This window comes from Gobius niger (assembly GCF_951799975.1).
Source record: "Gobius niger genome assembly, chromosome: 13".
Lineage (NCBI taxonomy): Eukaryota > Metazoa > Chordata > Actinopteri > Gobiiformes > Gobiidae > Gobius > Gobius niger.
Window position 1 is genome coordinate 7,849,288 of NC_136864.1, and position 26,498 is coordinate 7,875,785.

General features: G+C 41.3%; 1 protein-coding gene across 4 annotated transcripts in view; it reads left to right on the forward strand.

Annotated features, from left to right (window-relative positions):
• Window positions 1-26,498, forward strand: part of ankrd12 (ankyrin repeat domain 12) — a 52,231-nt gene that overhangs the window by 14,569 nt on the left and 11,164 nt on the right. For 2 of the 4 annotated variants that reach the window (XM_079569659.1, XM_079569660.1), the window contains exons 2-6: window positions 10,725-10,840; window positions 16,774-16,948; window positions 19,703-19,750; window positions 21,152-21,292; window positions 24,853-25,047. In XM_079569659.1, the coding sequence (XP_079425785.1) occupies window positions 10,778-10,840; window positions 16,774-16,948; window positions 19,703-19,750; window positions 21,152-21,292; window positions 24,853-25,047 (622 nt within the window). In that variant the 5' untranslated portion in view covers window positions 10,725-10,777. The remainder of the gene's footprint in view (window positions 1-10,724; window positions 10,841-16,773; window positions 16,949-19,702; window positions 19,751-21,151; window positions 21,293-24,852; window positions 25,048-26,498) is intronic. The other 2 variants (XM_079569661.1, XM_079569662.1) reach the window with 1 other exon arrangement.

Here is a 26,498-nt window from a genome sequence, read left to right on the forward strand (position 1 = left end):
TCAATCATTGTACATTTGGAAATTCTTTTTTTTAATAGATTGTAACAAGAAGAAAATACTCCGGTTGATTCTTGTTAACTCATTGACTGCCATTGACATGTTGGACGTCAATTATGTTTTTCAGTGGGAACAGGTTCAGTAAAGCCTTCTGCTACTTCTATATAAAGATCTTACTTGTAGACGTTTTATCGAGTCAGCAGTGACAACATTGCTCTTTGGATGCCCGATCACAGGTGGCAGAAGTAGAAATGGCGACGAGATTAGAAGATCGAGAGAGAATGGCGAAAGGAAAAATACAGGCAACTTACAACGAGAGCCACCACTAACCAAAACCTGTTCAAGTGTAAGAGTGTCGGAGGAGATGATGGTGATCATAGTGAAGGAGGAGGATTAAGGAAGCAGACCGGTGTTCGACCTTAAAAAGCCGCCGACAAGCATGCTAACCCTGTGCCCGCATCCGGACATAGCGTCTGACGGCGAAGCAATTTTTTGCAGTTTTATAGAAGGAAACCACTATTCTGATGTTTGAGGTGTCACTAAAGCCAAACCTATTTAGCGTCAAAGTGAGTGGCGTGTTCAATGAAACTTACCTGTATTCAACTGGTTATTATGGAAGAACGAAGCAAGCTAGAAACCTTTTTTGTGCTGATGTAAGTAGAAAGTCTATTCTTTATTTCAGAATACAGTACACAATATTCTGTGGGGCTTGAAAAATCTGTGAAACGCCTGGTAATTTGGGGTTGGCTGGCAGCCAATGAGTTAATTACATTGAAGAAATTATTTTAATGACAACGTGGTCTGTCATTGGATCGATATTATAAAATGTTTCGAGATTTATTGGCTGTTAGCAAAGTTCCAGATGGTTGTGCTTTTGAACAGATACAAAAAGCAGGAGTGGATGGCTGGCCAGGCAAGAGAATGAGAGGATTGACTCCAGACTGAAGTTAAGGTGTACTTTGTCTTCTTAACTTCACCCATCCTCCAGTGCCATTTGTGCAACCAATGCAGCGCTCTCATTTCCAGATCTTGAGCTGGGTTTGGTCAGGAGGAGTACCCAGATGGAGTTTTTGGCCTATCGTTCATGTTTTTGAATTGATGGAAGAAATATGAGCAGCCTGAGAGAACCTACACAGGACGACCCTGAATCAAACCCGAGACTGTAAGATAAGAGCGCTAACTACTCTGCCGCCGTCATTATTAGACCAGTATCGCTAAACCTGCACTTAATTTGACCTCCTCTCACTAAATGGTGAAAGGGAATTACAACAGCAGAGCCGAAGCCGTGACTTGATTTGCATTTGTGAATCTTCAGACTGAAATTCCACATTTATCTCATGATCCGCCGTTTTGTGAATTAAAGCCAACGCAGACAATGGACAGACTGCTGCGTTGGGTCACAGAGGTCTGCGATGGGCTCAGTGTTATGTAAGGTTATGTGGAGGCTCTATTGAACGGCTATTCCCTTTTGTCTGTGGCATTGACGAAGACTTTGAAGATATGTTATAAAATGTGCCATTCGAAACAGGATTCTGCAGAAACACAACTCGTCTCGGAAGCATTTACTTTCCTTTTTCTGTCTTTAGTTGAACCTGCCTCAGACCAGAGAACGCTTTTCCCCCCATGTAAAGTCGATCCATAATGCTACGCCATGACGACATTTTCATCCCTTATAATTTCCATTCTCCTCTGCCGCAGACGTCTCTCTGCACACGTGTTGGGAGCGAGGCGTGGAGAGTAGCGTGTTGCTGGTTCGGCCGCTGCTCTGTGCTATATTTAGGCCCCTCTTCGCTCCGCTCTGCAGTGGATCAGGTTACTGTACTGCTGCATGTGCGCTGCCGCTACATCTGCCAACACTCGCTCTCCTCTTCCTCCCTCCCGTCTCTCCATCTTTATTACGCCGCTCCTCTCTTCACATCGCCAAACCTGGCACAGCCTTTTGTGGTCATTGTTACTCAAGAGTCGGCTCGTGTGGTCGTGGTCCACATGTGCTTGATGTTAGAGCTAGCATTGCAGCTAACAGACCCACACTCTCGATCGACGTCAGATACTGGCCATTCGTTATATCCTTATCCTATCCTTCTTGCAAGCTCGGCCTTAAACTGAAAATCCATGCACCTTTTTTATAGATTTACTGTTGCTTTGACACAATTCGCAAAAAAACTAATGACTTTTTTCTTCAACAGATTGTAATGGGTAAAGTAAAATATCGTTACATTGCTCACCCGTATCGCATTTCGCAAGTTCTTGGTCTCTGGACTTGACACAGCAGGCGTCAAATGTACCAATTGCTTTTAAACCGAAGCACATGGCTTATTTGCGTAATCCAAATCCAGGTTTGTGGTACGCTTTACTCCCACTTTGCAAAACAAAGACGCGGCGGACGTCACAAACGTCAGCGTTCAGTGATGAGTGTCCTCTGCAGCGTCACTGTGGTCACGGTTCATTTGCATCAGTCTGCAACAGTGAGAGGAAACGGTTCAAGTGCTAAAGCTTTGCATGTATCAACCCTCAACGGTCTAATATTTAAACTTCTTTGATCTGGAAGTCTAAGTTGAGTGACTTAAAGTGGTGAAAGAATGAACTCAGTGACTTGACCAGGTTATTTCATCAATGGATCAATCTTCCCTAGATGACAATGCCAGGATTCATCAGGTCGGCATCATTTTCACTCATGGATTGACCACAGAGACCAGATCCTAACCCCAATGAGAATCTTTGGGATGTGCTGGAGAAGGCTTTGCGCAGTGGTCATGCTCTCCCATCATCAGTACACGATATTGGGGTAACATTAATGCAACACAAGACGGCGATTGATGTTGCTGACCTTTATCCAAACAATACCAGTGTTTCCCCTACCATTATTTTGACAGGACGATAGCCTTTTGTAATGCAGCACCAATCACCGATAAAACGAGCGTCTCTACGAAATCCGTTCCGGGTTTTGTTTTTTAATACTACACTGCTCAATCCAGTCCGAGTTTTTTATTGATCTGGTCCGTGTTTTGTGCTCAAGTACCGTGTGGCAGACTCGGGCCACGCAGTCGTGTTTATTTGGAGCTTCGCCAAAAAAGATCGGAGAAACCGGGGCAGAGACAGGAGCTGCCGGTTCAGTGTAAGTTTAACTAGAGATTACAACAAGATTTACATTAAAGCCCTTTGGCACAACTACATGTAACAGTTGTGTTTAGGCAAAGTTAGAATTATCTGTTTCACATCAGTCACTGAAGTGAGCTCTGATATTGTAAGTCCTGAATTTAGCCGTACGCTGATCTTGGTTCCTCTTGTTTTATGCAGAACACAGACATTTGTGCTATTAGATTATAAACTGTAGAACTCACTAATATTTAACATGAATATAAGGAAAATCCAAACCGTAGCCTATATCAATCTAATAATAGTATATTACAGACTCAAGCTTTCTAAAACATAGTATTGTGTCCTACATTAAAATGCTTTATAGTTACTTAAACTAAATTAAATAAGTATTAAACAGAAATTCAAACAATAGATTGTTTATGTTACCCGGCACACGGACCGCACGTGTGGCTATACCCCCCCCGCCAAACCAGTTAACCACGGGGAAACACTGAATACCACAGCAAATATGTGCCGTATCCAGGCTGAAAGCCGTCCAACGTTAGTGCGTAAATGCGATGGTTTAACTCGTCCAGGAGCATGTTGAGAGAACTTATAAAACTGTGAGTTGCATGTGGAGCTTTTTAGCAGCACTGGTTCGCTGACTCACAAATTGAGCAGTTTTTGTTTCGCTCCTGGTTTTCTGGTTGTTTTGGCCACTGGAGTCTCTGGTGTTTGTTCTGTTCACTGATGATTAAATTTGTGATTTATATTTTACATATGTTCAGTTCACATTTGCGAGATAACTGTAAAATTAACTACGAATTAAAGACACAGATTTGATAAAATATTTGTACATATGCACGTCATTAAATATGTTGCTTTATCTGCAATTAATTGTGCCGCCCCCGTGTGTAGTTCAGGGTTCAGTGTAAGCCATTGGTTTTGCTCAGATGGAGGTTTTGACTGCGCGGTGAGTCATCCACTGTTCTCTCAGCACCACTGCTCTCCCTCATTAAGACGGCTCTATGTACAAAACAGAACCAAATATTTTTCTTATTTAGAAACATGTCTTATTTGACATATTTCATCATGTGCCAATCCCATTTTTTAGAGCGGTAGATGAGTTAGTTTTGAGACTTGCGTGAGATCAGGATGAAGACCCCACAGATGAATGGGATGATATTGGCTTTTAACCACTTTTGCTGGTGGTTTTCTTTGCTTTGTTGTTGTTGTTTTTAGCACCATGCTAATGAACGCTAGTAGGCTATGCAACACGGCCACAACTTCTTCCAAGACACAAAGCCTGAGCTCCATCCCTGCAAAGATTATCAAGAAGCTTCATTCATCCAGTCAGTGTTCATGTTGCTCTCTGTAGCTGCGATCTCGAGTCAAAATCGTGTGTGTGTGTAATTCCATCTTATCCAAATATGAAGCCTAGGCGTTAATTCAACCTGGTGGACTAATTTCAGCATCACCTACGTCCAGCGAATGGTCGCTTCCGAGAGGGCTCCACCTCCACCTCAGCCATCAGCCTAAAGGTTGAAATGGTTAGTTGTAATTTTCTCAGACGCCCCTTAAGTTTTACGCGTCGGCGAACTGAAAATATTTCTATCTACGCTAACGGTCCAAGCGGAAATCGATGGCGGAGAACAACTAGAATACCGAGCAGACCGTCCGCAGCTACCAAACAGTGAAAGGCCACTAGCGTCCGTCTGTGCGTCTAAACTCCACGCGGAATTGACCTGAGGGAAGTCTAATTAGACCTTAAGAGCCGCACCTCCGTGGCAGCCAATCATCGCCCTCGGTCCCGCTTTAAAGCCCCAGCAATCATGGTTTGTTCGCTTCCCAGCTGTGCTGCGACCCACCTCCGCCCCGTCTCCACCTCTTCTGCCCACCGCTTCTTCCTGCTGCATCTTCACGGGTCTCATATTCACCTTGTTCCGGAGGCTGGGTGGGCGCTGCCATTAATTGTGCCCGCCCCTTTTCTCCTATCTGTTAACATGGGACTGGAGAAGTCCACATAAAATCAGTCACTACACGAAAACAAAGCCGTTTTTCGGCCGCGCTGAGAAACGGTGCAGTGTTGACATGTTGGTGCAAATGAACATTGGCCATTTTACACAAATCAATCGACTTAACATCAGATTTGAGCGGGGAATATTTTCCCTCGTTCTCCGTTTAAATGAACGGGCTTCGCGCTTGACCGGAAGTGTCTGTACAACGGAAGTGCCGAGACACTTCCGTTGGGAAAAGTGGGCGGGGCGGAGTAAGGTGAATACCACCACCAGTGTCCAGGCTCCGGGGAAGACGGCCCTAACTCCAAGCTGTTCATACTGACTTTTATATGTAGGGATGCACCGATACCACGTTTTCTAAAAGCGATAAGAGTACGAGTACTTTGATTTAAGTACTCGCCGATACCGAATACCATTACGAGTACAAGGCATTTTCAACATTCTTACTTTTTTCACAGCAGATTGGTTTGTTATTAGTTTATTTACTCATGTACATTTCCTTAAGTAAAGTAGGCTACACATTTAAGAGCAGTTATATTAGAATGGTGCTGATGCCATTTATGTATTTATTTTTTATTTTCATTCAATATATTTTTTTATTTTTATTTCTCTGTCCATCATAGACAGAAAAGCCCATGTCCAAAAGCTCCCCAATGCCTGTGCTTTATTCATTTATGTATTTTTATTTAATAATAGTATTGAGATGGTTACTGGTTAATGGTCTCTTTTCGTCTTTACTTCAGCTCCGTGTGGATTTTCTCGTGTGTTTTGTAGCAACTTAGCGAGTAGCTACAGCGTTTTCATTGTTCTGCTGCAGCTCATTTTCGCTCAATATGGACATGCTGTTTAATTTGGATTTTCTGAGGACTTTTTAGTCGCTGGGTTAGTTTTTCAGAAGAAGAAAACGGCGTCAGAATGGCCAAAACTGCGCTAGCCGCGAGTTAGCAACGTTAGCCTGTATGTTGTAAACACTGCAGACGCTGCAGCACTAACAACATTAAGCTCTGGTTAAATCCAGCACAGACTCTGATTTAGAGAGCGCAGTCTCTAATAAAGTCAGCTCTATGTGGAATATTGTATTTCCACTAAAGAATTCTCCAGTTTGTTGCTTCTTCTCTCCTCAGCTGTGAGGTGCGCCTCGTAGGTGCGCTGCCTGGCCGTACGTCAAATGGTATCGGTATTGGTGCATCCCTATTTATATGTATACATCGACGTCTACCGCCAAAACTAATATACATGTCAATAAATCTTCCTAATCGCTGCTTTTGTCTGTTTGAGTCTATCCAGGTTGAAATGACACTGGTATAACGGTGCACAATGTGACATGGCCCAGCCCTTACACTGCAGGTTTGTTTTTGTTGAGGTTTACTCTTATAACATGGTTGAAACCTCAACGTCAGTTTAGCACGACGTAGGACTACCTTTAAATAAATATCAGTCTCTCAAACCTCTAGCCTGTGTTTACATCTCGGCTTGTCGCATTTCAAACACGGGTTAATCTCCTCCAGAGAGAGGAGGGAAGAGCGAGGATCCTGCGGGGATTACAGCGCCGTGTCCCAGCCGTAGCCACAGACCAGCGCAGCTTATGTCGTAGTAACCAATGACCATACATAGCATTATCAAAACAACGGTATTTATGGAAGCCTGCCAGGGTCACATTAGCTGTGGGATTTGGCCGGTTAACTGCGTGTTACACTGAACAAGTTTGAAAGAAAGTATTCTCCTTGATGTTTTGTGGCTTTGAGATTGTGAATAGTGTTTCTTGAGCATTACCAACATATACTTTATTAGAATGACAAATATTTTACATCTCCTCATGGCTTGGTTGTTGAACTTTCACCCTCTCTGTCCTTATAGAAACCCGCAATGTTAAAATTAGCCGTGTGGGATTCTGTGTTTTTAGCATTCCTCCCTATATTCCAAGTTCTTTTCCCTCTCGTTTTTGTTCCAGATGATAAATATAGCCGTTGAGTCACTGAAAGCAAACAACACGGCTTTTCCTGGTAAACATTTATGACTTCTGCATAACGGCCTCTGCTCAGCGCCCAGACTCTGCTTTGATTTATTGTTTTTTTGACCCTGCTTTGGAAATGACCAAGTTGTGCGGCCAAATGTTGCTGTTAGTTTTATTGTTGGATCATATTTAAAATGCGTGCCTTGTTTTTTTGTTTTTCTTTTACAAGTAGAGGATTGGGTTGTAGCTTAAGCAAGAGAAAACACGACTGTGAAATTGTGCAAAACCAAAGCAATGTCTTTTTTTTTTTTTCCAAGTGTGAGATCTGAGTGATGACCAAACCAGTGGAGGAAAATTGGGGATTTAATTGGCCCATAATCCTCCTAATCAAGCCTTTTAGTTAGAAACAGACAATCCTGTGCCTTTCCTACATTTTTTCAGATTTCCCAGTATAAGAAAGCCATCCTATTCTCCCCAAGGTTTCTCTTTTCTCCTGCCGGGTTTTTGAGTTTTTCCTTGCCGTACTGGAGAGTCTAAGGATGGGGGACGCCCACGCCGCTCATCGCTACCTTTGGACATTATATTTGCCTGGATTTACCTGAACTTTTAATTGTCATATTTATTGCTCTGTTTTATTGCCTTGATGTTTGTTGCAGCCCTTTGAGGCGACTTCTGTTGTGATATTGGGCTATACAAAACCATTAAACTTGAAACTTGAAACTCCTATATCATATAGGCACAGCACCTCTGGCCCTCAAAATGATTTTGAGAAACATTATCACACAAATCAGAGAGGACTTTTAACATTATTAGAGTTAAATGGGAGAAAAGTGGTAGAAATACTGTCAATACACCAAATTAGGGCATATATTATGTACAACACTGACATTTGAAGGAAGTGCACTGGATAGGAATAATCGTTTTAAAGAAGAAATTACATAAATCTACTTGAATTAAGAGATTAAATCTAAGGTTTGAGTAGATGTGTTCTGGTTTTAGATGAGATAAAACCTTTAGTAGTAGTTATTCTCTTAATTCAGATAGTTGTGTGTCATTTCATGTGAAAAACAATTATTTGTCTGATTTCAAGTGGGTTTTATTCTTGTTCCATTGGCGCTACAGCATTTGTATCTTGGATTAGTTCAAACTGACTGAAATTCAACATAGAAGAACTTTTATTCAAACAATTTTAAGTCATTTATCTCATTTAAGATGGTCATTTTTCCAGTGTTGTGCTTTACTTTGGGCAAATAATAATCGGCTTCGGCCCTCGATCTATTTACAATAAAGAAAATCGTCCCTCCGCCAAGAAAACTTGCCTACCCCTGATATAGGTCTTTTTTTTGGTTGTTCATGTCGTATCTTTGTAATGTTTTCTAACAATATCTAGATTGTAGACCACAACAACACGACATCTGCTGAAATTACCTTTTGGTGAAATTATAAAAGCTGTTTGAGTGAACCAAAGATGGAGTTCTCTGTGAAACCTGTTGCTTTCTACAGTGCAAGTCCTTCTCGCGGTGTAATGTCTGCCCAGTCCTTCCAGTCCAACACCGCGCTCCCCACAAATGCATTAGACGTTGAGAATGATTCCCAACAAGTTTTTATTTCAGACAAAGAGATGACGTTGCTGTGAGCTTAGGTGGTTGGACTGGGCGATCTGTCCAAAACTGCCTTTTTTTTTTTACATCTTGGACTAATGGGATTTTTGCTTTAACAGCGGTGGCACCTTAGAAATCACAGAAATGCCTTAAGCCTTCGAATCCCAGACCCAGTTTAAATTGAACATTCCATCCCCATACAAATGAATAGTGAAGCCAGGCGCAGTATTAACATAGGGGGAGGTATGTTTTGTCCTTTTCATGGCATTTATATCATTTCTGTGGTTTAGTGGCCACTGGACCCTCACAAAAAGCAAAACCTTAAAGGGATATTTCAGGATTTTTGACATAGGGCCTCATTTCCTTGTTATCCAGAGTGTTGCTGATTTCTGGAGGTATTTTTTTTGTAATTCATGCAGTTCTTATATTTGAAGAGTTTCATGGCGCTAGCACATTTCTATGTTATCAGCTAGCCTGCACTAAAAACAGTGTGACCCGCTCCACAGAGCACCTGAGGCAAATCACTTATAACACCAGACTAACCATATAAATGTCTGTCGATAGAATAATTTTAACCATTTTGCCTTTAAAAGAACTTATATTTGAGCAGCATCAGCTTCGTGGTTGTATAAGCTACGCAGCGGCGGAGTGATCTGCTAGAAAATAGTCCCTCAAAATGCGATCATTCATGTGATGCAAGGTCAGTTATATTCCAAAAATTATTCTATCGACACAGACATTTATATGGTTAGTGTGGTGTTATAAGTGATTTGCGTCAGGTTTTTAATGCAGGCTAGCTGTTACCTTAGAAATGCGCTAGCCTTGCACTAGCCTAGCGCCACGCAGTTCTTAATCAAATATAAGAACTGCACGAATTACAAAAAAATATCTCCAGAAATCAACAACACTCTGGATAACTAAGAAATGAGGCCCTATGTCAAAAATCTTGAAATATCCCTTTAACTGAGTTTGAGCTAGCATTTAGCTCAGAGGACACTTTTATACGCTAAAGTTAAATCTCAAAAGCTGTACATTCATTAATGATTTCTAGACTTTGACCTAAATGTGGAAAACATCTGGATCGTTCATAATTTGTGATGTTTGGTGGCTAATGCTAACGGCTATAGGGAAAATACATTGAGCAGGACTAGCTTACTTTCTAGCTTTCTGCATGCGTTGTGATCGAACGCCGCTTCTCCTTTTTATTTCTCTGGTGGCTGCTGGTTTTTCATATTAACCTCCTGAATGTTTTACTTCCTTTTAATAACCTTGAAAAAAAGAGTTGTGAATATTGCGGTCAATGTCGGGGATTTTTAAACAATAGTTAAGTTGATGATGAGTGTGATTTATGATGATTTATGTTTGCCTATTCATAGTATACCTTTCTGCACTTATTTAGAGCAGTGACATTTCATTTTCTCTCAAATGGACAATCATACTATGTGACTATGATGCATCAGTGATCTCTCAAACACATGTCAAACCTGGACTTTTTTCAAGTTACTCACATTTATTATCAGCTTCATCATCGGCAGCTGTTTCGTGTCTTGTTTTGCTGCGCCCCTGCAGCCTGCCCTGTCTCCCCCGTCTCTCCCCTCTGTCCCCTCTGCCGTGCTTTGGCCCACATCACACAGACCTGGTTCCCATAATGAGTGGGCGCCCGAGTTTTTCGGTTTCCTTCAAGCTCCCAGTCTCTGTGAATCACGCTGCAGCTCGGGCCTGTTTCCTGACTGATTTAAGGTCAAGAAACAGCGGCGGAAACTTCTATAAAACTCCCGACTCACTGATCAGCGACTTCCTCAAACATGGCCGACGTCTAAATTAGAACCTAAAAGTGAAAAAGGGCTTTATTTAGATTTTATTTGATACTGAGCACATCTTGTTGTTGATCTACTTGGCCCGCTCTTGTCGATGTTGCAAATTCAAAGTCTCGTTGTTGTTTTTAAGATGTGGAAATTTCAAAGCTTCAACAACAAAGGAGCAGCGTGGCGTCATGAGAGGATACATTCTCCACTTGACATTTACTTTACTCTTTGATTTGTTGTGCATTTACTAACCCCCTCTGCTCCTCTTTAGGTGCACGATGAGCCGCCTGTGCAGCTGCAGTGACAGCTAGTCTGAGCCGCACCATGGCCAAACCCGGGAGCGACCGCGATGGAGCCCTGGTGGACAAACAGCCCGCGGCCAAGAAGGTACTGCTCGCCCTCCACACGAGAACTAGTAAAAGGAAGGCTTGTTTCGTTTTTGTTTCATACACTCTTTGCGCAAATGAGAAAGATGAGATTTTTCACAATTTCAAAAGCAAATCTCCAAAGCTGAGGAATCTTAGACCATTCGATGTCCTCTGCAAAAGCGAGATGAGGTCCTATTACACTGTGTTCCAAATTATTATACAAGATGTGCATTAAACTGTCAACTCAAATGAGAGTCAGCATAATTTTCAAGTCTTTAACTGTTAGAGGATCATTTGAATGTGGTTGAAAAAAAAAACACCCAGAGATTACAGTTGTTTTTTTCAAAAATAAATATAGTAAAAAAACTCAATCTACTGTTCCAACTTATTATGCAACTCATGGTTTCAATACATTTTAAAGCTTGTAATTAACTGAAAGTGGTCAGTTTTGCAGCATTAGGAGGTCATATTTGCTGAAATCAAAACCGATTTCAATTAAAAACATCTTAACGTTATACGAAGTTATATTTTAACATAACAGCCCTTCTTTGATAGGAGCTTCAAAATTCTTAAATCCATTAAACTTGAGAGTTTTTGGAGAGTTTCTGCTTGGATTTGTGTGCTGGATGTCAGAATAGCCTCCTGGAGCTGCTGTTTGGAGGAAAACTGCCTCCCACCGTCATAGATGTTTTGCTTGAGGCTCCAAAGGTTCTCGATAGGGTTGAGGTCAGGGGAGGATGGGGTCCACATCATGAGAAAGTGGTCAGTCAGAAACTCTGCATATTTTTCAGAGGTCATTTTCACCCCTTCAGGGATCCTAAAGGGGCCGACCAGCTCTCTCCCCATGATTCTGGCCCAAAACATGACTCCACCCCCTTACTGACGTCACAGCCTTGTTGGGACGTGGTGGCCATTCACCAACCATCCACTACTCCCTTCATCTGACCATCCAGGGTTACACGGCCTCATCAGTGAACAAGACTGTTTGAAAATGAGTCCTCATGTATTTCTGAGCCACTGCAGCCGTTTCTGTTCACGAGCTTCAATGAACAGTTTAGGGGAGGCCGGATAGAAGGTTTATGCACCGTCAGAAACCGTCCTTATTGTGCCTTTATCTGCACAAACCCGTGTGTGTCTGAATCATCCACAAATCTCTTAACAGTACGATGATTGCGCTTAATCTTTCGTGAAAAATCGAAGGTTTTCATACCTAGACCAAGGCATTCAACTATTTCACGCTTTTCATCAGCAGAGAGATCCTTTTTCAAGCAATAAGGGAAAGAAAAAGGTTGGTCTGCTTAATAATGTGGAACGTCCTTTTTCAGTAGTTTTTCCCTTAACTGGGCTTAACCTGAAAACTATTTATCACAGGCGTCTGAGATAATGGCTTTATTTCCGTCTGACAGTAACTTGGTGAATGGTTAAGTCGGTCTTTTGTGGCGCCGACTCGGTGACGGCGTGACTTTGTCGCCTGTCAACAAATTTAATGAAGAGGCGAATGTAAACAAGCGGCGGCGTTTCTAAACAGCGCGGCTCTGACCTCTGTTCTCTGCACGCGCCGCTGTTTACAAGAGGCAGACGATCATCCATCTGAACATCGGGAAATTATACACGAACTTTGTTAACTTAAAAGAGGATTTGGAAAAATGTCAGGAAATCAGGGTCTTGTATTGAATATGTTTTTAATTCTTTAAGCCGCATTGACTCATGTAGGATTAGTAGCTGATGGTGGAAGCGGCATGTGTCATCAGGGTTTTTCGCAGAGCATTTCTTCACAAATGAAACCCTTGCTTGGTCTTTCACGCCCGCAGCTACAAAGATTGTAAATAAGTAGGATGGGGATGGGCATAAATAAGCATTGTTTGCTTCAGCCTACTCCTTTTGGGCATTGTTGTGTTTTCTTTCTCCTAATAACTGTATCCATGGCTTGCTTGATAAAACACAATTGCTCAAATAAATAATCTACAAAAACTGATCGAAAATGCAAGAACGTTTGCACCAAAAACTCATTCAACTCCATGTTTTGCTTTGATTGTCTGTCAGTTTTACACAACTGATGAACAAAGTAGAGGCCGACTGATATGGGTTTTTCTAAGGCTGATGCTAGGGATGCACCCATACCACTTTGTCTAAAACCGATTCGAGTACTTTGATTTAAGTACTTGCCGATACCGAATACCGACACGAGTACAAGGCATTTTCTTCAACATACTGACTTTTTCACAGCAGATTGGTTAGTAATTAGTTCATTTACTCATTTACATTTCCTTGAGTACAGTAGGCGACACTTTTAAGAGAAGTTCTATCAAAATAAACAGATGCCATTTTATTTATTTTCATTCAATATAATTTTTTATTTTTATTGCACTGTCCATCATAGACACAACACCCAATGTCCAAAAGCTCCTCAATGCTCGTGCTTTGTTCATTTATCTATTTTTATTTAACAGTAGTATCGAGATGTTGCTTATTACTGCAGCTAAATGGTCTCTTTTCGCCTTTACTTCAGCTCCTTGTAGATTTTTTTGGTGTTTTTATCGCAACTTAGCGAGTAGCTACTAGCCTGGCTAACACCAGACTAAAATCACAAGTGATATTTAGTCTGGGGACCACCAATTCATTTTCTCGTAGGAGAGGTGTGGTTTACGAGCGTCCATAGTCGTTTATTGGGCGATACGAAAAAAAAAAAAAAAAAGTCTCATGCGTCTGCACGTAGCCATGGCCAATCATATCATCGTATGAGATGACGTATGACGTACCCGCTGTAAACTTTTGAGCTAAATTATTTAGAACAAGGTCTAAAGCTTGATCAAAAAATACCATCGTGTCTGCTGCTGTCATGTTGGATCCGTAAATAAACTTTTTTTTTATTATCCGTAAATAAACTACAAGCTTCCATATATCGAATAGCGCGTCATCGTCTTGCCGTCCCTCCTCGCTCTGTGATTGGTTCCCAAATCCACCGGAGATTTGGCCATGGTCCCCAGGCTGTTGTGCAGTTCGAAATATTTCGAGCGCACACAGCAGCCTGGTGTTAGCCAGGTTAAGTAGCTACAGCATTTTGATTACTTTGCTGCAGCTCACTCAATATGGACATGCTGTATGTTTTTATTTTGGATTTTCTGAGTAACATTTAGTCGCTGGGTTACTTTTTCAGATGAATAAGCCCCTGGGTATTAAACAGCGCAAGAATCGTCAAAACGGTTCGCCGCTAGTTAGCAGCATTAGCCTGTATCTTGTAAACACTGCAGACGCTGCAGCACTAACAACATTTAGCTCCGGTTAAATCCAGCACACTCTGATTTAGGGAGTGTCGTCTGTAATAAAGTCAGCTCTATGTGGAATATTGTATTTCCACTAAAGAATTCTCCAGTTTGTTGCTATTTTCTCTCCTCAGCGGAGAGCTGCGCCCAGTAGGAGCGCCGGCCACACGTCAAGTTGTATCGGTTTCTGGTATCGGGACTTAATGAATAAGTACAAGCATTTTGTATCGGCCCGATGCCCGATACTGGCCGATAGCATTTTGCGCGGCAATCAAAAATACAATAGTGGAGGCTAAAACTAATTCAATCCCCAAATATCAGTCAGCCTCTAGAACAAAGTAAGTGTTTATTTACTAATTCCATAAATGAGCCGGGCTTTTGCTTTCCATGTTTAGCACAAATGACTTCTTAAATTTGTCATTGGCTTTAGCTTACTTAACATAACTTTTTTATTATCCAAAATCAACCTTCATCTTGGCTTATTTCTGCCCCATATTTCTATATTTGCCCCACATTTCTAATTGTGCCTGTAAATACCGGCGTTGTCTTTCATTCCTCTTCCTCGCCTCGTTTTCTGTGGAATCTGCTGGACTCCTTTTCTTTGCAGCTGGCTCCGCGTTTCACTAAAGATCAAAGAGGCGCCGCTCTGCAGACACTTCAGCTCCTGCCAAAAAAATGTATTCACTGCACCAAAGAAAACGGGTTTAAAATCGACTTCTGCGCGATCACTACGGCTCAGACACCTTACACAGTGTATGGGAATTTCAAGTGTGAGGTTAGAATGGCTGTAGCATAGTGGCAGAACGGGTATTGGCTATTTCAGAAGTTTATCCAGGACCGCAAGGTTTATCCATAGCAAATCGCAATTGCAGTTGTGACTACTGCAATAACCTAACCTCAAGAGGCTGAGGTGTTTTTTTTTTCCTTCTGTCTCTGGCATTTGAGTGATAGATGTTCATCAGAATTGTGGAGCCTTGCGATCTCAGGTTCAGCTGCAACAGATGAAAGGTCTGTTTCCATAAAGCAGATTCTAAAGTGTTGAATCAGAGGGTTCTGTCTGCATCCCGAGCAGCTGCAGTAAATGTGTAAATGTAAAATAGAAACTAGCCACCTTGTAACTTGTGTACCTTAAAGGGACTATATGGAGTTTATGTTAAAATTAAGTATTTTCCTCCCCTACATGTTCCAGCCAGGTCCTAATGTGTAGAATGAGCCCAGACCTGTTCACCACAACTGCCTCTAAAATCCTGCACTGTCACTGAAAAAGGTGTTAATTCGGGTCCTAAGTGCGTCATGCATAAGCTTAATATAGAAGGTGCAGTTACACGTATGACCTGAGAGCAGTAGTGAGCCTAAAATGGCCAACTTGCATCTAGCCTCTTTGATAAATCCTTTCCTGGGGGTAATACAAGTGTTAATGGGATGATTGGGGGTCTTTCATATCCCCCTGTTATCTCTGGCCAGAAAACCACGTTTGCAACTTCACTGCCACTGGACCGGAACAACTAATACACACTAAAGGAATCACGAAGAAGAAGCTAGCAGGCTAGCGGGGAAAGCTAGCTGCGGGAAAAGGGCATGAGTTACTTAGTTCTGCTTTAATTTAGCCTGTTTCAAAGTGGCCCTATATGCAGGCTGCACTGTGGTTGTAACAGGTAGCATGTAAGAAAATATTACAACTTTTTAAATTTATAATCTGTGTTTATATTTTGCGGCTCCAAACATTTTTTCCTTGGTGGAAAAGGAGAAAAATGGCTCGTTTTGATTTATGAAAACTGCAGAACTTACGTGTAGTTAATTAAGATACTCATGTTTGTGGACGTCTAAAACGTTCTTAAACTTTTCACACAAAGTACTGTTGTTTCTTCCAAGTACTATCAAGCCTTGTTCAAGATCAAATCCAGACTAAACCAGATCTCAAAAGGGTCTAGAATAAGTTTTGTCTGAATGATCTTCTCCTCGTGTCTTCAGTATTTTCTATAAATCAATCGAAGTTTATTTCTAGAGCATTTTACAACAGCACTTGGCAGACTAGGACTGCATACCATTAAACAATACCAGGGTATATGTTGAGTAAAAAGCTTAGGGACTCCTGGTATCGAAAGCAGGTACAGAAAAATACATACCCTTTTGGTCCAGGGACAGACTACTTTACAATAATGTTATCAAATTAACATTATTATTCATTTTTCTGGGTCTAGATTACACATATTTTAGGTGTAGGTATCAAAAAAAGCAAAAGTATTGTTAATGTATATTTCATGGTACCTTGCCCTTGTAATTTACCTAGTGATTTGTGTGATTTTACAAAAAAATCCTCTGGGTACGTGCTTTGCCATTTTGATTTTAACTTTTTGCTGTGTCATTGTGTAAAACTATTGCCAAAAGAAAAGGTTGTATATTTGCTGTCGGCCTTGGGTATTGCCATTATTCTTGCGGGTAAAACAAATATATATTCTGTTCCTGTAGTGCACTTTTTAAACTAGTTCAGAAGCTTTAAAGCTGCGGTAATGCACTTATTTTCCTTTAGTGGAGTAAACTTCTTTTGGCTCCATAGTTCTTCTTTGTAAACGCAGCATTTGTGAGAGTAAAAGGGTTTGATGTTTTGTTTACTGTGTGTGTCTGTGTGCACTTCCCTCTCGTCCGCACTGTTCTCTAAACTTTAAATCCGAATGCCGTGTGTCCCCAGAGCAAAGACAAGTTGTCCCCTTTCACCAAGACTCCGAAGCTGGACCGGAGCGAGTTACTGGGGAAGGAGGGAAAGGCCAAGTCGTCCATGAAGCGAAAGCTCTCCTTCAGCTCCAGCCCGCCCCCCACAGAGCCGCGAGCCGAGCCCCGGACGGAGGAGCGCGACTCGGACACAGGTACTGCCCTCTCACCCTCCCTCCCCTGTCCCCAACACTGGCCCGCAGCCACACTCACAGCGCCCTCTGCTGGAGAATTATAGCACTGTCATTACTGCAGGTCACTGAGCACCGAAATGTGTTTGTGTGGATGCTGGGATTTGGATATATTTCCTTCTATCAAGAGTTAAGTTCATTTATTTGACTTTTAAAATGTTTCTCACAAAGAAGTCAGGAGTTAATAAACTAAAATGGCTACTTGTTTTAATATATCGAGAGAAATATTCAGCATTTCGAGCATTTAGCTAACCTACTCTTTTATTGATTTTATTTAGTTGGTAAGGAGTTTGTAGAGAGATCCTTAAAGGAACAGGCCACCGTTTTTCCATTTTGAGATATGTTCTTACCTTAGCTTAGATGAGTTTATATGTAGTCTTTGTGTGTGCCCATTCACCCCCCGTTTGGAGCCATAGGAATATACCGGGAGAGGCCAAATGCTAACATCTTTGGTCTTTTTTGCTTGACTGAGGGCACAGAGTTCTTCCATGCTGAGATATGTTCTTACCTGAGCTTAGACGAGTTGATACGTACCTGTCTGGTCTTTGTGCCCGTGGAAAAGCGTGCTAGCTTCCAATTTCACCCCCCGTTTGGAGCTATAGGAATGCATTGGGAGAGGCCAAATGCTAGCAACATCTTTGGTCGTTTGAAGGCACGTACAAAGACCAGACAGTTACACATTAACTCGTCTAAGCTCAGGTAAGAACATATCTCAGTATGGAAAAATGGTGGCCTGTTCCTTTAAAGGCCTTATACCTAATGTTTTGTTAACTGTTTCACTGTTTCATTGGGAGTCAAAGAATCGGGTATAGGGCCTTTAACTAAAGTAGAAAAAAATACACGATGTAGGGATTTAACAATGACATGTGTAATGCAAGACACAGAGTTATTTGTTTTTGGATTAGGATTATAGAATTAGAAATGCACATGTATCTTTGTTTGCATGATTCTCTTCTTTTTCCCTTTTTGTTTTATCAATTATACTTTGTTATAATCCCTGAAATTGCATGTGCAGTCGTTTTTAAAATGACAGTCTCTGGTATTTATAGTCGTCTCGCATCAAGTAATGGCCGCCACGAGACGATTCTGCTTTTCTCAAACATAGGGCTGGTTTTCTGAAGGAGGATAATGACTTGAGTACACGGTTCTGCTGCGATTTCACACAAAATGACCCTTAATTTAGAGCCTGCTGAGTCATGGCAGACTTTGTTTATGTGGAGGTTTGCTCACAGATCAGATCATTTATGAACCAGTACAACAATGTAGCGTTTTAGTATTGTTTAGCTTGACTTCAATCTTAAAGGACTCACTACATTTTCATTTGCTTTTGTCCAACAGTTTGGCTTTAAAGTCGTCATTTGTGTTAATATCACTGATGTTAACTGAGGCGTGGGTGGTAAGTAGGGCTGCTGGAGTTTGTGAGAAATAACAATTGAAATGTCCTTTTGAGGGTGACATATCAATACATTTAAAAATCTAGAGCAAATCTGAAGCTAGCACACCTTTACAAAATGTCTGTAAAGGTCTAAACTACAGGGTATGTTTTATATTCACAAGATGATAAATGCTCTGCCCTACTTGCAGCCCGGTTTCGTACAAAAATCCCAAAGCCTTTGCTGCTCTGTGTTTGAGGGTCATCTCTGTGTCTTTACTGTCGAGGTTCCATATCATTTTTCGGCCTGTGACAATAAATACTTAACTATCTGCACGTTCAGGAGCATTGAGCGGCTAAACCAATCCAAGAAGCTTTTCAGGGCATATTCGTAGAGGTGTGGACTAGGGATGTACCGATCCGGGCATTTTGAGAGAGAGAGAGATCAGATTGGATCGGATTTGATGACTGGACGGGTCCGATACAAGACAGTCGTGAATCTGCAGTAAATCTGCTGACAGGAGCCACTGCAGATCCAGGACCACAGATTTACAGCCTTCATGCTATCGCTAAGCTAGGCTACTGAATTGATTTATTCTTATTATGTCTTGCACATAAGGGCCCAGCCCTCATGGACTTACAAGACACATTTTAAAACAGAATTCGGATGGCTGCCAAAATGAAAAACTGTACAATCAATCATAACAAAACAACATCAACATCACACAGGAGGATATAAATTAATTTGTTTACTATTGTTAACCGGCCGCTAACACCACATGCTTCTGAAAAACTTGCAATTTAAAATTCGGAGCTAAAGCCAAAACCTCTTGCATGTTTACATTAAAAGACTGGTAAAACTACTGTATTGTCCATAGGCTATAATATATATAATGTATACAAATATAATAATACAAATAGACTATTGGATCGGGAGCCCAAAAAAGTGGATCGGTGCATCCCTACTGAAGACTGCAGAGTTGGCGGAAGGGCTGCACAATAAATTACTAAATTATCATCACGTTTGAGGTGACGTAATATCCATATCGCAAAATCATTCAGCTATTCAGATTTAGTTTAATTTTGTGTTGATTTAGGTTTTTTTTATTGTATTTTTTTTTATTTAGTGAAGTTTTAGTAAAGTTATCGCAATATCCAAGATGATTGGCGTAATTGTGCAGCTCTAAATCATCGATCATGTGTGCCAAGCCTAAAGACTCAGCATCAGACTCTGTTGCCGTACGTGGTCATGTCGTGGTGGTGTCGTGGTGCTGCGAGCGTGTTTTTGGTGGAGGTGCTTGTGTGAGTGATGCTTCCTCTCCTGCTCCTTCTGCTTTGCTCTGTAGACGAGTCAGAGCCGGGCGTTTCCGCCGAGCCCTGGACCATTTTCACAGGTAAAACCCTTCTCTGCGCCCCGTCCCGTTTTTTTAGAACCACACCTCCCCCCGACGCTAAACAGCCAATACTTCTATAGACGCAGCGCACGTGCACGTGTGTTTATGTTAGCCACGCCCCCCCCACCTGCCCTCTGCATCCGCTGCCCCTCGCCCAGCTAACGCATGTCTCTTTGGTGTTTTTGATTTTGATTTGGTGAGGCTGACGGAGATGGGGAGGGGTAGAGGCACTGTCCCCAGAGTAGTAGTGAGAGTTTGTGCACTTGGCTGGCTTCAGAGAATGTGGTTTCCACTGCTGAGGTTTGGTACGGGTCAAGTACAAGTGCTTTATTTTTGAAAAGGTTCTGGTGATGCATTTACTGACCTATCTCTGCTGAAACCTAATTTCAGTACTATTTATGTGCTTTTTTACCATGGTGTCTGCCATCTGCTAATTTAGTCCTCTTCTAGAGAGGGGCACCAGCTTCTCCAGTCCTGAATTCCAATACTGATGGCTACAACCAACCAATGCCAGGAAAGGTTAAAAGTACAAAGTCTTGTCTTCTCGAAAACAAAATAAGGGCGGCGTTCACTCTTGGTTCTCTTGAAATAAACTCTGGTGCTCTTCCAGGGATAATTTGCTTGTTTTGTGGAGCTCATCCAACGCTTATGGATCAACTAAAGGACTGATGAAAGCAAACGGAATAAAGGTGCAATGTGATTTTAGTTGTTTATTTTTGACATTTTGCCATTGGTCTTTTCGTTTCAAAGCGTTGGAGCAAAACAGAGTCGAGGCGAGTTCATGAGCTGCACAAAATAAGCACTTTTTTCCTGGAAGTGCACCAGAGTTCACTTTTAGTCCGAACGCATCTTCAACACACCATCAAGACGAGACAAGTGTGATATATCATTGTAATACGATCATGAATTAACAAGCCTTGCTCCCTGTTGTTCTTGGTCTGTGCAAACCACAGTCCACTAATGGATTTTTATTCTCCAAGTTTGTATTACTGTAACACTGTATCTGTGCCTATTGCTGACTCTTGGCCAGGACTCCCTTGAAAAGGAGGTTTTTAATCTCAAAGGGACTTTCCTGGTTAAATAAAGGTTAATAAAAATGTGTTAAGCTTTCTTCAAATACCTCTACATCCAGAACACAATCTGCATAGTACCTGCATAACTTGTATTCTTTTCATTGGTGACCCTAAGTGCACTCTGCCAATCTTCCCCGTACCAAACCCCGCAGTGGAAACACGGCTTTAGTTTCCCCTCTTTTCAACACTTCAGCTTGTCATCTGTTCACCGGGACCTCGGCAGATACAAGGCGAAGAGGAAAATCCTCCTCCTTTTGGCACCAAACTTGCAAAGCTTCGATCAAATAAAGTTGCTCAAAAGTGTTGATTTGTCCTGGTGTTGTTGCAGATAAAGATGGCCCTGATAAGAAGCGTGTGAAGAAGGAGTCTGGAGGCAGGAAGTCGCAGTCGTCGACCCTGTTGTTTGGGTATCCGCTGTCGGAGAGGAAGCAAATGGCTCTCCTCATGCAGATGACCGCCAACAGCCCAGGTTAGTACCTCTCACACAAGTACTGCTCGTGTTTTGCTTTCCAGAAGCAAACAGAACTCCATTAGTTTTCTCTTTCATCTTAGTGGGTCATTTATCAAGACAGGTGCTAAACGGCGAGTGAAAGCTGAAAAATAAAATATGCTCTCTTGTGGGTATGTTGCACCTAATTTACTATTTGAAGCATCGTGTATTACGGTATTAGGGCCCCACATCTGATATTTAAATGAGACAATGCTGCGTGTGTAAAAAAAATGCACAAATCTGTTGCTGATACACTTTTGCACTTGAGTAAACGACCCCCTTAGTTTCATGTCGGAATATAAAAAAGCAAAAGCCCGTACTCACCCTGTACGATGCTTGATTTAGGATGCACAAAGGAGCTGGAGATATCGCACGTGTGCTCCGTGCATGTACACTATAATCCAAATATGTTCATTTCTTTTTCTGGGAGACTCCTGGTACGAAAGACTGTAGAAATGTATCGCTCGTGTGCACCAAACTTCAGGGTCGGTTTTCTCAAGAAACGTTCCACTCATGCAACAACTTTTCCCCTACAGACTCCAAACTTAGACTTAAAGCAGTACTAAGTAACTTGTTAACCTTAATAAATCCTTTCCGTACTCCCTCTGGGGGTGATACAAGTGTTAATGGGATGATTGGGGGGTCTTTCATCTCCCCCTGGTGTCTCTGGCCAGAAAACCACAATTGCAACTTGACTGCCACCAGGTCAGAGGTGCAATACACACTAATGGAATCACGAAGAAGAGGCTAACAGGCAAAGCTAGCTGTGGGCTAGCGCCGCTTAAACAGTATTTACAACCAGGTTTGAGTGAAAAAAGTTGTCTTCATTGTGTGATTGGATGTACAATATCCCTCCCTCTCTTTGTCTTTTCTGTCAGTGTAGTATTTACTCTCCAAGACAAGTAATAAATAAAAAATGGCAACATGCTACAACACCTGCACTTACGTTTATGGCCTCTAGGGGCAAGTGTTACTTTGTACTGTACTACTAATTCCAAGTCTGATTTCTTCAGCTTTGAACATGAAAAAACCAGACAAAATTTGAGTTTGTGCAGATTTTTTCACTTGTGACTAGCTTTTTCAAAAACTAAACAAGACTGAAAATCCCCTCAGAAAGTATCTTTACTCATATGTCAACAAAATAAAACTTATCTTAAATTTTGGTAGTTTTTTTTAATGCATAAATTCTATTCTTCATTTCTTTATAAAAACATGAAACAGCAGAAAACTTGCAATACATTTTTTCTCAAATTTCTATCTCTAAATGTAATTTTCCTTATTCACCTGCAGTGTCTTAATCCTGAATGAAGCTGTAAACCAAGTGTGTGTTTGAGATTAGGTGAATACTGTTAAAAGCTCTTGGATATTTGCCTGTGATGCTGCACTTTCCTGACCGGACAGAATGTCATTAAACTATTGCAATATCAGTTTTCAAACCAGACGACACCATACCACAAAAACATGCATCGTCCCAGCCCTGAATGCTCACATAATCAGCTCTTCCTAAAGACAAGAACTCAACCCAGGTGATATCACGACTAAAGTGAGTGCAAAGCAGGTCTAAACTACAACACGCTTTACAGTTGTGTCAGTTTAAACGTTTTCCACTCATTCACCCATTGACAAAACGCTGCTCTGTCCCTTTAAGAAGCCTCTGAATGAGTCGCACGGCGCAGTTAACCCACTTCTCATTCATCCCCATTGTTGACACAGTCTGAAGCCCGTCGTGACTTTGTATTTACACAAAACACCATTACTCATCTAATCTACCTCCAGGAAGTGCAGTTTGTTTAGAGAGAAAACCAAGGGGATCAGCAGCTGCTCGTCAACTGGTTTTACTGGAAACCTCAGCCTACGCTTTGTTTTTATCCAAGTTACAAACGCGACAGATCAGTGGATTAACTTTCTCACAGCATCATGTGTTTACATTAATGAAGAGTGTGTGTGGCTTATGTGTGATGAGGAAGTAGTAGTTTGTTTATTGGTCTATTTTTATTTTGTGAATAAAACACAAAAACTAAACTAAAAATTTTACACAATCTTTTGCTCAATAGTTTCCTGCTGTGTCCAATTTGGTTTTGAATTACAACATTTCCCCTCATTCCTCTGTTTGATTGTTTACACATTTTACGAAAGGAAATATGCTGAGACTTAAAATATAGTATTTAGGCATCCAAATGGCATTAAAAAGCATCCAACCTGTAGAAACCCGGTTAGAGACAGAACTAGGGCTGCCACGATAATTACTATATTGACTAATCGTTCAATAAACAGATACACAATATATTTTTGGGCTCGATATTTATCGCCTGTACTAGAGCTGTGTGATTAATTTTTATAAAAAAATATATATTTTCGATTTGATTTCCCCGCCCCCATTTTAAATAAAAATAACTGCGAAATGTAAATATATTTTAAATATAAATTTATTGTATTTAATTATAGTGCATCAACATAAACAAAATTACAAAGGCAAACCCTTTCTCTAACTGAAAAGTCACTGTGCAACAAAGATTGTTAAACATCCAAATTATTTATACTGTATTTGGATTGAGCAATAAAACGACAAGAAATCCTGAGGTAACTGAGGCACATTTATGCAGCAGGTCCTTTTTTCTCTAAGCAGAGGTCAGAGCTGAAAATAAAAAAATCTTTAAAAAATTGGACCTTTGACCTACCAACTCGATTTTTAAATCAAATCAATTTTCCCCCAGCCCTAGTCTGTACATTTATTAGCATTTCCACCCTATTTTTTCTTTTTGCAAATTGAGTTTCATTATATATTTCATTTTTATTACAGCTTGTGTGGTATTTTAGGATATTATGATGCACTCTTGGCACAAAGATTTACTGTCATTTTTATGCCCGAGACTTGACAGTGTCTAGTATCATTCAATATACTCGACATACTTTCCTGCCTCAATATATTGAACTTCAAATTTCTTATAGTGACAGGCCTTGACGGAATGCAATAAATGACATTGCTCGACCATTTTTACTGCATACAAATGTCAAAAACACAAAAAACTATGGCCGTAAACTAATTCAGCTGCAGTTCTGACTGAGATTTTTGTTCAGAGGTTTATTGTTGTTTCCAGTGTAGTTTTGAATATCAAATCTTTCCCCTCATTCCCCTGTTTGATTGAATGTTGTTGAATATGCCAAGATTTTTTGCATTTATGGCATTAAAATATAGTATGTAGGCATTATAATGGCATCAAAAAGCATTACAGCCACCTGTTGTAGGATTGGAATAATTTCTGAGATTTCACTTTATGACGTCACACTGTTCATCTAACAATGCAATACTTGTGGGTTGTTCTTACGTTTTGTGAAATGCTGCTTTTTCTCTACAATCTCCAGACAAACCTTCAGTGCTGTTATTGTTGTATTCCAAAAGAATTAACATGAAAGAAAGGGGTAAATAGAAAAAGTTCATGAGCTCACAATTCCAGACACTCCTTAACTGTCGGCGATTGTGATGATAAATAAACCTTTCCTAGGGCCACGTTGTAAACATGGTTCCTCTCCCCCTCCAGACTCCACGCCCAGTCACCCCTCGCAGACGCCCCCGGTGCAGAAGAAGGTGCCCTCGTCGCGACAGAAGGACAAAGTGAACAAGCGGAACGAGCGCGGAGAGACGCCGCTGCACATGGCCGCCATCAGAGGCGACGCCAAACAGGTCAAAGAGCTCATCAGCCTCGGGGCGGACGTCAATGTCAAGGACTTCGCAGGTACGGTGGCACGGGAGGGACATTAGGCCTGAATGAGTTTATTTGCAGATAATTCAGACCATTTTTACATTTAGTTGATCATTTTCTTCTTGTCATGTGAACGTGATGACTTTTTCCCAGATGTTTGTCTGACAAGGGAAGGTTATAGTTTACAGCTCAAGTTAAGCAGTAAACGTTGAATCTTCTCACCATAATGGCTTATTTTGAGATGTTTAATTGTAATCCAGACACAACAGGTAGTCAGTGGACATATCATGCAAAATAGGCTTTCTCAAAAACAGACTTGAAGGTGGTACAGTCACTATTTCACAACAGTTTTGAGCAATCCTCAGGACAAAGCTGTTAAATTTAGCTGTTTCTTCTTCTACAGCGTCAGTGCCTCGTTCTGCTCTCCCTGGTTACAGTAATTGTTCAAACCCAAAAACTGTCCTGCACGTTTTTAAAGCCCATAATTCAGCATTGAGTGTCTTTACAAGGGCTCGGTTATTAGTTAAATTCCGGTAATGGCAGTTTTCAGGATATGGTGTTTATATGTCACTGAGAAAACGGGAAACTCAAATGTTTACATGATCAAATACGGAAGCCCAGCTTTTCGTATTTAAGCTCTGTCCGTGCAGGCGCATACATTATATTTTTGAGCACATCACGGTGAAAATACTAAAAGCATAAATGTGTGGCTTATTGCGGGGCTTGTTCTTTTGAATGCCCACTTTGGCCCACTTATCCTCTACATCCTGAGCAACATCCAGATTGTGGATAATTCTTTACCTTGACCCGTCCTGGGGCTTTGTTTGCCACCGACGTGGACCAGGCAGCGCTGGGGGAAGGTTTGAAGCCGGGGCTGGTGTGAGAGAGTGGAGCTGATGGAGTTCACTGATAGCTAGTGGAGGAAAAACTTTATCCGTCTCTGTGCATCCGCAGGAAAACCAGCTGGTTTGATACCGACAGTTTCCCATAAATCCGCATGACGCGCTTCTTTCCATCTTAAATATTCACTACTTTTAGTTCTTTCATGGTTAAAATAAAAAACAGTCTCCTCTTCACTCCAGAAACAGGAGCTCTTCGGACATGCAGCCGCCATGTTTGTTTACTATGAACGTCGCATTTGCAAGAAATGGGAAGTTTCTTAAAACCGGAAAATAGCGTATACATGCTGCTATATCCTGGTTACTGGCGGAAAATCCTAGCCAGAAAATCCGGGTTTCTCAAAACTGGGAATTTATTTTCGGGTTTTTATAATCAGGAAACTGCGTTTATATGATCAAAAACAAAACCGGAATTTTAAAAACTCCCGATAATAACCGGGAAACTCGAGCCCTTGTAAACACACTCATCGAGTGTCTCGATCCCCACACCGTATCCAACTTGGAAGTTGTTTAAGAAAATTATTCCTAGAGCTGCCAGCAGGAGAAGCCCAAGTCAAGATTTTCACCTGGTCTTTCACCTACATT